General features: G+C 55.6%; 1 protein-coding gene across 1 annotated transcript; it reads right to left on the bottom strand.

The window, feature by feature from the left end:
* Window positions 1-7,527: 7,527 nt before the first annotated feature.
* LOC103115218 (protein GPR108) lies at window positions 7,528-12,620 on the bottom strand. The gene is made up of 11 exons (XM_060184093.1): window positions 12,522-12,620; window positions 11,892-12,025; window positions 11,726-11,801; window positions 11,031-11,104; window positions 10,813-10,930; window positions 10,602-10,732; window positions 9,278-9,321; window positions 8,947-8,996; window positions 8,773-8,856; window positions 8,554-8,678; window positions 7,528-7,945 (listed from the first exon to the last, which is right to left on the bottom strand). Exons 2-11 carry the CDS (start codon window positions 11,975-11,977, stop codon window positions 7,876-7,878), a joined length of 858 nt encoding a protein of 285 aa, XP_060040076.1. The 5' UTR covers window positions 11,978-12,025; window positions 12,522-12,620; the 3' UTR covers window positions 7,528-7,875.
* Window positions 12,621-14,546: the final 1,926 nt, after the last annotated feature.

Raw genomic sequence — 14,546 nt, 5'->3', positions numbered from 1 at the left:
TTGTCGTTGTTGATGGCTGTTCGTTGTTGGATAGGACAGAGAGAAATGGAGAGAGGAAGGGAAGACAGAGAGGGGGAGAGAAAGACAGACACCTGCAGACCTGCTTCACCGCCTGGGAAGCGACTCCACTGCAGGTGAGGAGCCGGGGGCTCGAACCAGGATCCTTATGCCTGTCCTTGTGCTTTACACCACCTGCGCTTAACCTGCTGCGCTACTACCCGACCTCCCCGCCCCCAGTTACTATTTAATTTCTCTATTAGAGTTACTTATTGAAAGAGAGGCTCGAACCCAGGACCGCATGCTCGAGAGTCCAATGCCCTACCCACTGCCAGGGCCTTTGGCCACATGATGTAACATATTCCCAGGAACTGACCCCTTGGACATGGGCATCTTGCCCCAGTGGCATGGACGGACTCTCAGAGGTCCTGCCCTTCTCTGCCTGTGACCTTTGGTGCCCCAGTGTGAAGTTCCCGTTCAGTCCTGCCATCTGTCACCAGGTTCCAGCTGGTTCCAGCCAGCCCCCAACGTGGCTGAATTCTTTTCTGGGACTTGCTTCACTTCCCCAATCTGCCAGGACTCCCCACTTCCCCTTGATCTGTTTATCTGGGCTCTGGCCACTACTTCCTCCTGCCTGAGACTTTGAACTTAGCCATGCATGGCTCTCTCACCTTCTCTTTACTGGTGATTTCATACTGATTTACAAAAATTATGAGATAACAGGGGGATCATTTCATACCGTTCCCACCACCAGAGTCCTGTGTCCCTGATTCCCTCCAGTGGAAACCACAGTGGTTCTCCCAAGCTCACAGAGATGGGTTGACTATTCTTTCTAGAACTATCAAGATTTTATCTATTTGCCCTCCTTTTTTTTTCTCCCCCTGTGGTCCTGCTTTCTCTTCCTTTCTAAGTCTCACTACACCTGTTACTACTTCTGAGTGTCCTTTTTTTCCTTTACTGTCTCTGGGTCCTGATGGAATTAGGGTTTGGAGCCCTCTTGACATCTTCGCCTAACATTTCTCCCCCTGTGGAAATATGGACCAAAATTCTTTTTTTGTTGTTGTTCTTTTATCTCCAGGGTTATCACTTCAGTTCTGTGCCATCACTACAAGTCCACTGCTCCTGGTAGCCATTTTTTTTTCCATTTTGTTGGAAAGGACAGAAAGAAATAGAGAGGGGAAGGGGAGATAGAGAGAGACAGAGACAGAGAGACACCTGCAACCCTGCTTCACCACTTGTGAAGTGACCCCCCCCCCCCGCAGGTGGGGAGCCGGGGGATCGAATTCAGATTCTTTCACTTTAATACCATGTGTGCTTAACCCACAGCCCGGGCCCTTGGACCAAAAATTTGTATGGGGTGCAGACGGTGGAAGGTCTGGCTTCTGGAATTGCTTCTCCACTGGCCATGGGTGTTGACAGGTGGATCCAAACCCCCAGCCTGTTTCTCTCTTTTCCTAGTGGGGCAGGGACTCTGGGGAGGTGGGACTCCAGGACACATTGGTGGGTGGGGTCGTCTGCCCAGGGAAGTCAGGTTGGCGTCATGGTAGCATCTGCAACTTGGTGGCTGAAAGGTGGTAAGATATAAAGCAGGACAAAATGTTGAATAAACAGGAACCAGAAAGTAGGAATAGAGCAGGTGAGAATAGGGATCCTAGGATGGAGAGAATCTAGGAAGTCTGTTTTAGGTATGTTCCTAGAAGCCCAAGACTTTAGTAATTTAAAAATTTTTTATAGCTATTTGTTTTCCCTTTTGTTGCCCTTGTTGTTTATTGTTGTACTTACTATTGTTGTTGTTATTGATGTCATTGTTGTTGGATAGGACAGAGAGAAATGGAGAGAGGAGGGGAAGACAGAGACGGGGAGAGAAAGACAGACACCTGCAGACCTGCTTCACCGCCTGTAAAGCGACTCCCCTGCAGGTGGGGAGCCGGGGGCTCGAACCGGGATCTTGTGCTTTGTGCCATGTGCGCTTAACCCGCTGTGCTCCTGGACTTTAGTATTTTTTACTTGAGCTTGATAAGTAACATGCTGGTTGACTATCATGGCTCCTCTGTTCTCTAGTTTCTGACCACCCAGGAGGGACAGAATAGCTCACTTGGGCAGTAGGCTGCTTTGCTGTGTGTGCGAGCCAAGGTTTTATCACATTCTGGGGCCTCATGTTTGAGAATCCAAGGCTCTAACCGCCGTACCACTTCCTGGGCCATGGGTGCTTGCTCTTCAAAACTGAAAATCAGAAGAGGAGCTGGGGAGACAGCAAAATGGCCTTCCTGCCTGAGGTTCCAGACCCAGGTTCAGTCCCCAGCTCCACCAGAAGCCAGAGTTGAGCAGTGCTCTGGTTAAAGTCAGCGCTGTAGTGTGGCAGGAGTTGTGACATTTTTCTTTTCTTTTTTTCTTTTTTCTCTTCTTCTTCTTCTTGTTTTTCTAGACCCAGTTGATCCATGACTTTGCTGACAAGCTGATAGATCTTTAAAAAGTAATCAAAGTCCAGGCCGATGGAATAGTTCATTTGCCTTGTGTGCGATTCAAGTTTGAGCTCGCCCCATTCTGCACTGAAGAGCTTTCGTTATGCGGTTTCTTTCATTCTCTCTTGCTTTTCTCCCTTGCTCTCTCTGGGAAGAAAAAAGACAAGAGAGAGGAAGAGAGGGAGATAGGAAGAAAGAAAGAAAGAAAGAAAGAAAGAAAGAAAGAAAGAAAGAAAGAGAGGAAGGTAGATAGCATAATGGTTATGGAAACAGATTCTCCTGCCTGAGGTTCCAAAGTCCCAGGTTCAATCCCCTACACCACCATAAGCCAGAGCTGAACAGTGCTCTGGAGAGAGAGAGAGAGAAAGAGAGAGAGAGAGAGAGAGAGAGAGAGAGAGAGAGAGAGGAGGATCAGAGACCCTAGTCCCAATCTGCAGGGAGGATGCTTGACGAGTGCCAAAGCAGTACTGCAATACTGCAGGCGTCTCTCCTTCATTCTCTGTCTCTCACCCTCTATCCAAACAGAAAAAGTCCCTGAGAATGGTGAAGTTGTGCAGAGATAATCCTGGCGGCAAAACAAACAAATAAATAATTGTGACGTGGTTACAGCAGTGGACTGAGAAGCGGGGGGTCCTGTAGCTTGAGAAATTGCTCAGCTGGCAGAGGACAGGGCTTCATGCCTAAGGTTGCTGGTTTAACCCCCATGGTGCTCTGACCTAGCGCTCTCTCTCTCTCTCCCCCTTCTTTCCTCAGCCTCATGTGAAAAAAATCTCCCGTACGCAAGACAGTAAACGTTTAAAGAGAGAGAGAGAGAGAAATAGTACAACAAAACATCTCAATGAATCTTATCAGAGACCAGCTGGACTTTGAGGTTAAAAAAAAAAAAAAAAGGAGTGTCTCTGGAGGTTGGTGATTGTGTGGAGTTAAAAGGGCCTACCTGCAATTGTTTCACATCCATGTAGCAAAATTAAACAGTGGGGAAACCACCCAGAAAACCAGGTGGCTTAAGAAGACAAGAATCAGGGCTGCTATTCAGAGAGCTATAGAAACCCGTAGACACTTCCCGGAAACCCAGGCAACTGAAATATATACCCCCTGTGGCATCAGGGAAGGCAGTCAAACTCTTAAGATGTCTCAGCTTCCAGAGGGACACTAATGAAGAGGGTCAGACTGCCCCGCAGGCGGGAGAAGTGAGTGTGACCTCACCAGAAAGGTCCCATTTTTAAGAAATCAGTAAGACCACTGGCAAAAGATAGAAACAGGCTGGTGGGGAGGGAAGGGGTATGGATCCACCTGTCAATGTCCACATCCAGCGGAGAAGCAATTACAGAAGTCGGACCTCCCACCTTTGGCACCCCCGTAAAGAATTCTGGTCCAGACTCCCATACAGGAGGGGAGGGGCAAATATTAGGGGAAGATGGCCAAAGGACTCTGAACCCCAACTCCATCAGGACTTGGAGAGAGAAGAGGAAAAAAAAAAAAAGGAAGAGCATTCAAAAGTGGTAACAAGTGTAGGTGTGACTTAGAAAGGAAGAGAAGGCAGGACCATGGGGGGGGGGGGAGGCAAAAAGGGGAGTCGGGCAGTAGTGCAGCGGGTTAAGCGCACATGGTGCAAAGTGCAAGGACCGGCGTAAGGATCGTAAGGATCCCGGTTCGAGCCCCCAGCTCCCCACCTGCAGGGGAGTCACTTCCCAGGCGGTGAAGCAGGTCTGCAGGTGTCTTTCTCTCCCCCTCTGTCTTCCCCTGCTCTCTCCATTTCTCTCTGTCCTAGCCAACAATGACGACATCAATAACAACAATAACTACAACAATAAAACAATAAGAGCAACAAAAAGAAATGAATAAATAAATACAAAAAAAAGAGAAAGCAACACATGATCTAAAAGACACACTGATTAGAGAACGTGGAAGGGGCCGGGTGGTGGTGCCCCTGGTTGAACGCATAAGTTACAGGGCACAAGGTCCCAGGTTCGAACCCCTGGTCCCCACCTGCAGGGGGAAAGCTTCACAAGTGGTGAAGCAGGGCTGCAGGTGTCTCTCTGTCTCTCTCCCTATCACTCCCTCCCTCTCAATCTCTCTTTTTTTTTTTAAATATTTTATTTTTCAGAAAGATGCAGAGGGAGAGAGAAACACCAGAGCACTGCTCAGCTCTGGCTTATGGTGGTGCAGGGGATTGAACCTGGGACTTTGGAGCCTCAGGTATGAGAATCTGTTCGCATAACCATTATGCTACCTCCCCCGCCCCCCCCCCCCCAATCTCTGACTGTCTCTATCCAACAGATAAAGATTTAAAAAAAAAAAAAAGAACGTGGAAACCTGAAAACTGAGTTATAGGGTGTGAAGGACACTTTGGATGCATTCCAACTTCAAATAGCAAGTCAAGAGAGCAGGCTTCCCCACGTACACGAGAGAACATCAGAAATAGACCTTATTGGGGAGTGGGACACCTGGAATGGAATTAGTCCCCAGGGCCCCACCCCACTAGGGAGAGAGAGAGGCAGACTGGGAGTATGGACCGACCAGGCAACGCCCATGTTCAGTGGGGAAGCAATTCCAGAAGCCAGACCTTCCACCTTCTGCATCCCACAGTGACCCTGGGTCCATGCTCCCAGAGGGATAGAGAATGGGAAAGCTATCAGGGGAGGGGGTGGGGTATGGAGAATGGGTGGTGGGAATTGTGTGGAGTTGTACCCCTCCTATCCTACGGTTTTGTTAACGTCTCCTTTCTTAAATAAATAAATAAAAAGAAATAGAAGACCAAATGACAATACTCTGACTCCAAAACAGAAGAGGCTTAGAGGAAAAAAAAAAAAAAACAGCACACAAGGACCCAGGTTCAAGCCTCTGCTCCCCACCTGCGGGGGGAGGGGGAAGCTTTATAAGCATTTGACTAGGGCTGCAGGTCTATCTGTCTATTATCTCTCCTTCTTCTCTTTTGATTTCTGTCTCTACCCCACCAATATTTTAAAAAGTGAGCAAACGGGCTGAGCGCTGGTGCCCTAGCTAAGCACACATATCCCCATGTGCAGGGACCCAAGTTGGAGCCCCCACTCCCCATCTGTGGGGGGCAGGGAGAGAGGAAGCTTCATGAGCGCTGAAGCAGGTCTCCAGGGGTCTCTCTGTCTCCCTTCCCTTCCTCTGTCTCCCCCTCCCCTCGCCATTTCTCTCTGTCCTATCTGATACACTAGAAATAATAAGAGATAATAATCAGAATCTGCATTCAAGCTTGTTGCTGCCATGGCGGCGGCTCCTCTTATTCCTGGAACTTTTGCCAACCAGATCCAGGAAGCTTCCCTGTACCCGAGATGTTTTGCGGTTACCAATTCCAACCGCTCCCAGTTTTCCCATGGCAGCCTGCCTATCTTTGCTCTGTGTGTGTGTGTGTGTGTGTGTGGCGAGGCTCTCCTCCTCTGTGCCACGCGGACATCGGCAACTCCCCGGAGCAGGCAGGACACCCACTCAGTGGTTCTCTGTGGTGGATGCCCGGCCCCCAGGTGAGTGGCTCCCACAGCTCAGAGCACTGAATGACAGGAACAACACCGAGTGGCCTCTAGCTGTTCTTCCATACAATCAGGACATGGCAACTAAACCATTTTCTGCGTGACGGGAAATGAGCCAAGAGTATTGGAAGCCCAGGCTCAGTGGGTAAGGTGTTGGTCTCCCTGGTCTGAGGTCCTGAGTTCAGTCCCCAGCATTGCAGGAGCCAGAGGGAATGTTCTGCTTTCCCTACTCTGTCTGTCTGTCTCTCTCTCATAAACAAATCTATTTAAAAAAAAAAAAATTTTTAACCAGTGCTCTGCTCAGCTCTGGCTCATAGTGGTGCTGGGGATTGAACCTGGGATCTCAGAGCTTCAGGCAGAAGAGTCTTTTTCTTTCTTTCTTTCTTTCCTCAGACCCATTAATAATACGGTTAGTAATCATCTAGTAAATCAGCGGTAGATAACATAGTGGTTCTACAAAAAGACTCTCCTGGCTAAAGTTCTGAAAGGTCCCTGGTATTTATAGAGTTTGAGCAGGACTCTGGCAGAATTTTAAAAAGAAGAAGAAAGAGGAAGGAGAGGAAGGAAGGAAGGAGAGGAAGGAAGGAAGGAAGGAGATAGCATAGTGGTTCTGCAAAGAGACTCTCTTGCCTGAGGCTCCAAGGTTCCAGGTTCAATCCCCAGCACCACCAGGCAGAGCTGAGGAGGGTTCTGGTAAACAAGACAGACTACAATAAAAATTAATGAAAGACAGAGGGACAGAGAGCAGCAGAGCCTTCCTCTGACATATGGGATGCCAAGGATGGAACTCAGGACCCCAAGCCTGAGAGCCCGACACTTTATCCATGGCCTCCCATCCTAGGTCACATTTTATTTATTTTTAATTTTTTTAAATCTTTATTTATTGGATAGAGACAGCCAGAAATTAAGAGGGAAGGGGAGTGAATGAGAGACAGAGAGACCCCTGCAGCCCTGCTTCACCACTCGCAAAGCTTTCCCCCTGCAGGTGGGGACCCACCGGGGGCTCGAACCCGGGTCCTTGTGCACTGTAATACATGCGCTCAACCAGGTGCGCCGCCACCCGGGCCCCCACTTATTATTTTTAAATGAAAGACAGCGGCATGTATGTCTTTATTTACGATGGGGAGGGAGGGAGAGGACAAGAACGTCCCTCTAGCACAGGCGGAGACGGGAATGGAACCCAGGAACCCCCTCCCCCCAGGGCTGCTTCTGAGTCTCTGTACCATCTCCTGGGCCACCCACCCATCATGTTCACTCTGTCCCCTCCTTTAAGGACATGCCCCCCACACCCCCCCCCCCCGGCTTTTCTCTGTTCACTGTCACCGACTTCCCAGGCTGGCTTCTCATCCTGTGTGGTCCCCATCTCGGTCCGATGTCTTGTGCAGTGACGGACCCCTGCCCGCCGGCCCTCCCCCCCGAGTGTGGGGACCCACCTGCGGGTCCTGGTCCCTCTCTGTCCTCAGCAGGTGCACCGGTTAACGCTACGAATGTTTATTTCAGGTAGAAATGAAGGGCTAACACACACCCACCCACCCACCCCCAGCTCACCCCCACCCCGTCCCCGGACGCCCCCCCCAACCGTGAAGGCCACCAGAGAGTCACCCCCCCAGCCTGCAGCCCCCACCAAGGCGAGGAGCCTGCGTAGGAAACGGGCTCGTTCTTGTACAGCTGGGGGGAGGCAGAAGGGTCGGTCTGTCTGTCTGTCTGTCTGCCTGCCTGCCTGTCTGCCTGTCTGTCGGTCTGTGTGTCTGGGCTCGGGGAACTGGGTCCCAGGCCCTCCCCCGGGCTGGAGGGCACCCCGCCTGCCCTGGCTGCCTGCACAGTGTGGACACGTGGGTTGGGGGGAGGGGGAGGGGAAATGTGGTCACTGGTCACAAGAGGTCCCAGGGGTCCGGGTTGGTCCAGATCTGGTCGCATCACAGCTCCCGCCCGCTGGCTGTTTTGTGGACTTTACACAAGCCTTCCCGGAAGCCGGAATCGGTCATTCTAGAAGGTGAACAGAAAACAGGAGGGACTCCAGGGGTGCTGGGGTGGGTGCTGGGGCCGACACAGTCCCAGAAATGCTCAGGCCCCGCCCACCGGCGCCTCTGGTCCCCACCCACCTGCAGGCCCCGCCCACTAGGGAGCTCGTCCTAACCCCACCCCCAGGACGCTCAGGCCCCGCCCACTAAAGTCCTAATCCCACCCCCGAGGACTTTCAGGCCCCGCCCCCATGGTGCCAGACCCCGCCCACTCCATCACTAGAGGCCTGGCCCCGCCCCAGTTACTGAAGGCCCCACCCACCCGGAGAAACTTCCATCCTGGCCCCACCCACCACTAGAGCCCCCCTCTTCCCAGAGGCTTGGTCCCACCCACAAGGAACTCCTGGCCCCACCCCGGAATAGGCAAGCCCCGCCCACAACTTGCCCCCCACCCCAGGACTCTCCAGGTCCCACTCCCAACCCCTGGTCCCACCACCCCCAGGCAGCTCCCCGTCCCGGCCACGCCCCCATACTTAACCCCACCCTGGGGTTCTGCGAACCCTCCAACCCACACAAATGGCCCCGCCCACCCCGGCCCCGGCCCGCCCCGCCCCGCCCCGCCCCGCCCCTCACATCTGGTCCATCTGTACGTCCTCCTCGTCCTCCTGGGGCAGCCGCAGGTAGGGGTTATCGCCCGCAGGCTGGAACTTGTAGCCGGTGAGCACGAAGAAGGCCAGGGTGGAGGCCTCCACCAGGAGCTGGGGGAGGAGGGGGTGGGCATCACCAGACCCGGGTCCCCCCGGCACCCCGGGCCCTCCCCCGAGCTCCCCCCCCCCCCCCGCGCCCCCTCACCTGGTAGAGCCACTGCCACTGGAAGGGCACGGCCACCCGCAACAGGATGGCGATGATGCGTGTGAAATAGACGTAGACGATCACCTGCGGGGGGTGGGGGCGCCGTGAGGTGGGGGCAGGTGGGGGGAGACCCCCCGCTCGCGCCCCCTTGCCAGGGAGATGGGGGGTGCCTACCATGACGTAGTAATGGCGGAAGAGCTTCAGCTTGGCCAGGTTCACCGCCACTGCGGGGGCGGCGAGGGGTCAGCGGGCGGGGGGAGGGGGGAGCATGGACAGACGGACACAGAGGGCACCCAGGGGCCTCGGGGGAGGGGAGGGGAAGGGGAGCAGCCAAGGGGACAGAGGCGAGGCTGGCTGTGGGCAGAGATGGGCAAGGCTCTGAGGAGTCGCAGGACAGACAAGAGACGGCCAGTGGAAGGGGGAGGGGAGCCAGGGATCAGGAAGGCGGGTCTGGAGGCAGACTGGTGCTGCGGGGACCCAGCAGGGCCTGGGGAGCGAGCCTCACCCTTCCCATCTGTGCCCGAGGCGTCCTGGAGGTGCCGGATGGACCTGGAGGGTGGGGTGGGAGGGGAGGGGAGGGGAGGACGGGGTACAGGGGGAGGTCCTCAGTGCTCACCAGACCTCCACCCTCCAGGCCCCACCCACCCCGCCCCGGGGCCACGCCCACTCCCATCAGACCCCGCCCATCCCACTCCGGCCACACCCATGTGGTTCTAGGCTCCGCCCCCCCGACAAGCCCCACCCACAGCGACACTGAGCCCCACCCACCACAGGCTCTGTCCACAATAGATTCCACTCAAACCAGACCAGGCCCCAGCCCCAGCAACATCAGGCCCCCTGCCCACCCCACACTAAAACCCACCCACAGCCAGGTCCCGCGAGGTCACGGCCACCAGCCGCCCGGCTCATGTCATGTCAGGCTCCGCCCACGTACACATTAAGCCACACCCACCGCAGGCCCCACCCCCCGAACCCTACCCAATCAAACCCACTATACCTGCATTAAGCCCCACTCATACACCCCGGACTCTGCCCACACTACTCTGCCCGCCCCACCCACACACACTAGACTCCACCCACACTGAGCCCCACCCAATCAAACCGGCTATGGCCACGTGAAGCCCCGCCCACACACTAGACTCCACCCACACTGAGCTCCACCCAATCAGACCTGCTACGGCCACCGAAGCCCTGCCCACACACACCAGACTCCACCCATGCCGAGCCACACCCAATCAGACCTGTTATATGCACACTATGCCACGCCCACATACACTAGACTCCACCCACACTGAGCCCCACCCAATCAGACCTGCTATATCCACACTAAGCCCCGCTCACACACACTAGACACCACCCATGCTGAGCCCCACCCAATCAGACCTGCTACGTCCACGAAAAGTCCCGCCCACACACACTAGACTCCACCCACACTGAGCCCCACCCAATCAGACCTGCTACGGCCATGTGAAGCCCCGCCCACACACCTCCAACCCTACCCAATCAGATCCGCCCTGCCCACGTTAAGCCCCACCCACTGCAGGCCCCTCCCACACGCCCTAGTCTCCACCCACCCTGGACCCCTACTCCATCAGGTCTGCCATACCCACATTAAGCCCTGCCCATCTCAGGCCCCGACCACACACCCTAGACCCCACCCACCCACAATGACTCCACCCCACCCAATCGGCCCGCCTCACCCACATTAAGCTCCACCCACACGCACCCCAGGCACCACCCTCACCGGCCTCCCCCAATCCGGCCCCGCCCCACCCCGCCGTTTAAGCCCCGCCCACCGCAGGCCCCGCCCACCAGGGGGCGGGGCTCACCAGACCACCGGGAAGAGGATGGCCCCACAGCAGACCAGGTCCACCAGGAACAGAATCTCCTTCCAGAGCCCGTAGTCGCTGGTGCCTTCCTCACGGGACTCCAGGATGATGTAGGCCACGTTGGCCAGCACCTGGGGGGCCCGGGCCAGGGCATGGGCGGGTGTCCCTCCCCTCCCCTCCGCTCCCCGCGCCCCCCAGCCCCCCCACTCACCTGCAGGGGGATGACCACCCCAAACACCTTCTTCTCCTTGTCCGACAGCACATACTTGATGAAGGCCCAGCCCGAGCCGATGAGGGCGATGGTGATGAAGAGGAGGGCGCCCTTCAGCCTGGGGGTGGGGGGACAGCCGTCAGGGCTGGGGGGCAGCCCGCCGGGCCCTCCCGCCGCCCGCGGAGGGGGGAGGGGAGAGGGGGGAGGGGGTCACTCACAGGTGGGTGATGTAATGCATGACAGCCAGGCCCTCGATGGGGTGACCCTGGGCATTGATGAAGTAGTAATTGATCTGGTAGACGGACAGACGGACAGACGGTCAAGAGACAGGGGCGTGGGAGTGGGGGGGGGTAGGCTTCGGGGCAGGGGGTGGGGGGGTCAGAGAGTGAGAACCACCGGGCAGGAATGGCGGTGGGTGGACTGTCTCGCCTAATGGACGGACAGATGGACGGATGGTCGAGAGAGATGGACGTGGGGGGCTGGGGTAGGTTTTGGGTGTGGGGGGGTGGAGGAGGATGGGGTGGTGGTCCCAGGGTGGGGGGCAGGTCAGAGAATGAGGATGATGGGGCAGGAACAGCGTGGCTGGACTGTGCGGCCCCTAACAGTGGGCTGGACAGATGGACGGACAGATGGACGGATGGTCAAGAGAGATGGACGTGGGGGTTGGGGTAGGTTTTGGGTGTGTGGGGAGGGGGCGGTGGCTGGACTGTGTGGCCCCTAACAGATGGACGGACAGATGGACACACAGGAGAAAAACCAGACAGAATGGGGGGGGGTGGCGGACGGCCTGAAATCGGGGTGGAATGGAAGGGGATGGACGCGGATGAGGGTCACTGGATGGACAGAGGGCCCTTGGGGACTGCATGGGGGGCACCCCCGCCCCCCCAGGGCACCCCCCAGTCGGGGCTCTCACACTGTGGAAGAGCAGAGAGACGCTCTTGGTGAAGGCCAGGGCCGCCATGAGCCAGTGGATGTTGAACACCTTGTACCTGGTGGGGGGGTGGGGGGGGTAGACGTCCTGGGCGGCCCGAGGACCCTCACACCCCCACCGCCCGCCCCCGGGGATCACCCCCCCTTACGTATTCTTGCAGAGGACAGACACCCAGAAGACACCCGCAGCCAGGAAACAGACGGCCATGACCAGGTAGAGTTTGAAGAGGGGCATCTCGGAGGCCGACAGGAAGCCGCCCGGGTTGCGCTCACAGATGGTCACCTGTTGGGGGGGGGGGGCAGTGCGGGTGACGGGGGGGGCAATGGGGGTGTCGGGGGGTCACAGGCTGCCTGGCCTGGGCGTCTTTTTTTTTTTTTGTCTCCCAAATGGGTGCGCTCGCTTAGCCTGTTGGGCTGGGGGGTGGGGACACGTGGGGGGGGGGGACTGACTGGATTCTTGTCCCCAGGCCCTGGGACAGCTCTGGGTGGGTGTATGCGTGTGCGTGTATGTGTGTGTGCGTGTGCGTGTATGTGTGTGTGCGTGTGTGTGCGTGTATGTGCGCGTGTATGTGTGTACGTGTGTGTGTGCGCACGTGTGTGCATGTGCGTGCGTGTGTGTGTACGTGTGCGTGCGTGTATGTGTGCGTGCATGTATGTGTGTACGTGTGTGCATACATGTGTGTGCATGTGCGTGCGTGTGCATGCATACATGTGTGTGTGCATATGCGTGCGTGTGCGTGCGTGTGTGCATATGTCCCCACCCACCCCCATCTGCTCACCGTGATATCAAACGGCCGGCTGTGGCTGGGCCGCAGGTTGTCACAGTTGTGGAAGTGGAGGCTGTACTGGCCTTCCTCATCCCTGGAGCCGATGACCACGTGGAACTTTGGAGGTGGGGGGTGGGGGGAGGGTGGGGGAGGGGCGGGATCAGCCAGGGGAGCCCCCCAGGCTCTAGGGGGGCGGGGGGGGCAGGGAGAAGGCATGGGACACTCACGCTGAAGTTGTAAGAGTCATTGAGTTGGCCCAGGCCCCACACCAGCTCACGGTCCTGGACGCCAGAGGCCCCGTCCACCGTTGCCGCCGCCGCCGCCACTGCCGCCCTCGCCCTGCGTCCCCCGAGGACCCGAGGGTCCCCCGGGGCTGTCGTGCTGTGGTGGCGTGTGGCCGTGTCTGCAGCTGCAGAGGTCTCTGTAGGCGAATGGGTGGGAGGGAGAGTTGAGAGACAGACAGGACGGGGGAAGACAGCAGGAGGGTTCTGCAAACAGACTCTCCAGCCAGAGGCTCGGAGGTCCCAGGTTCGATCCCCAGCACCACCATCAGCCAGAGCTGAGCAGTTTTTTTTTTTTCCAACTTCAAAACCAACAACAATCCTCTTCTTTTCTTCTGGCCCCTAAATTATATTGTAATTCAATCAAAATGTCAGAGACTTGGGTAGTACACTGGAAAGAGAAAAATCAGGGTCATCCCTGTGGAGAACAGTCTGGAGAATTCTCAAAAGTGGACCTGCCCTATGATCCTGCAATTCCTCTCCTGGGGATATATCCTAAGGAACCCAACACACCCATCCAAAAAGATCTGTGTACACCTGTGTTCATAACAGCACAATTTGTAATAGCCAAAACCTGGAAGCAACCCAGGTGTCCAACAACAGATGAGTGGCTGAGCAAGTGGTGGCCTAGATACACAATGGAATACTACTCAGCTGTTAAAAATGGTGACTTCACCTTCTTCACCCCATCTTGGAGCTTGAAGGAATCCTGTGAAATGAGATCAGCCAGAAACAGAAGGATGAAGATGGGGTGATCTCACTCATGGACAGAAGTTGAAAAAATAAGATCAGAAGGGAAAACACTGAGCAGAACTTGGACTGGAGATGGTGTCTTGCACCAAAGTCAAAGACTCTGGGGTGGGTGGGGGAGAATACAGGTCCAAAAAGGATGACAGAGGACCCAGTGGGAGTCATACTGTTATGTGGAAAACTGAGAAATGTTCTGCATGTACAAACTATTTTACTGTCAACTATAATCCACTGCTCCCTCAATAAAGAAAAATTTTAAAATCCCACATATATAAAGAGCTCTTGCAAGTCAACAATAAAAAAATCAAGGCCAGGGAGACAGCTGGATGGTTCTACAGAGAAGCCTCTCCCGCCTGAGGCTCTGAGGTCTTGGGTTCAATCCCCAACACCACCATCAGCCAGAGCTGAGCAGGACTCTAGTAAAACAACAGTAGTAATCATTAAGAAAGAAGAAGAAGAGTAGAAAAAATTTAAATGTTCTATAAAGAGTGACAGACACATCAAAGAGTAGTGAGGGAAATATGGCAGCCTCGCCCAGCCAGCCTGACTCACCCTTGTCCAGTTTGGGGGGCCTGTTGGCCACTCTGGGGGTGCCCTTGGGGGTGCCCGGGGCTGCTGGCTCCGAGACAGTCTCCAGGGGGAGGCCTGGAGAGATGAGAAGACTCTTCTGCTCCCCATACTTCCTCACCAGGACCCTGGGGGGGAGGGCGGGGGCCAAAGGGGGCTGAAGTTTAAAGTTGGGGGTCACAGCAGGTGCTGAGGGACTCCACAGCCCCCCTCCATCTGCTCTGAATCATTCAGTCTCTCTCTCTCTCGGTCTCTCTCTGGACAAACAGGATTTTTCATTCAAGTAGAAGGAGGCTTCGGTGGTGAGTCCCTGAAACACACACACACTCTCATTCTCTCTCTCTCTCTCTCTCTCCCTCTGCAAAAAAGTCATTCTAGAGTTGTAAAGCTCAAAAGAAAGGAGGAAAGAAAAAGAAAGAGAAGAAGACAGAGAAAGGAA

The sequence above is a fragment of the Erinaceus europaeus genome, unplaced genomic scaffold (assembly GCF_950295315.1).
Source record: "Erinaceus europaeus unplaced genomic scaffold, mEriEur2.1 scaffold_747, whole genome shotgun sequence".
Taxonomy (NCBI): domain Eukaryota; kingdom Metazoa; phylum Chordata; class Mammalia; order Eulipotyphla; family Erinaceidae; genus Erinaceus; species Erinaceus europaeus.
Note: the sequence above shows the minus strand (reverse complement) of the source record. Positions and strands in the feature narration are given on the sequence as shown.

What these genes read in the sequence shown, in the direction of transcription:
- LOC103115218 (XM_060184093.1), bottom strand. Translation starts at nt 11,977, where the DNA reads ATGCCCCTCTTCAAACTCTACCTGGTCATGGCCGTCTGTTTCCTGGCT. An exon ending in ATGCATTACATCACCCACCT is followed by an intron (nt 10,931 to 11,030) that starts GTGAGTGACCCC and finishes CCCCACCCCCAG; the next exon opens with GCTGAAGGGCGCCCTCCTCT. An exon ending in TCCGCCATTACTACGTCATG is followed by an intron (nt 8,857 to 8,946) that starts GTAGGCACCCCC and finishes CACCCCCCGCAG; the next exon opens with GTGATCGTCTACGTCTATTT.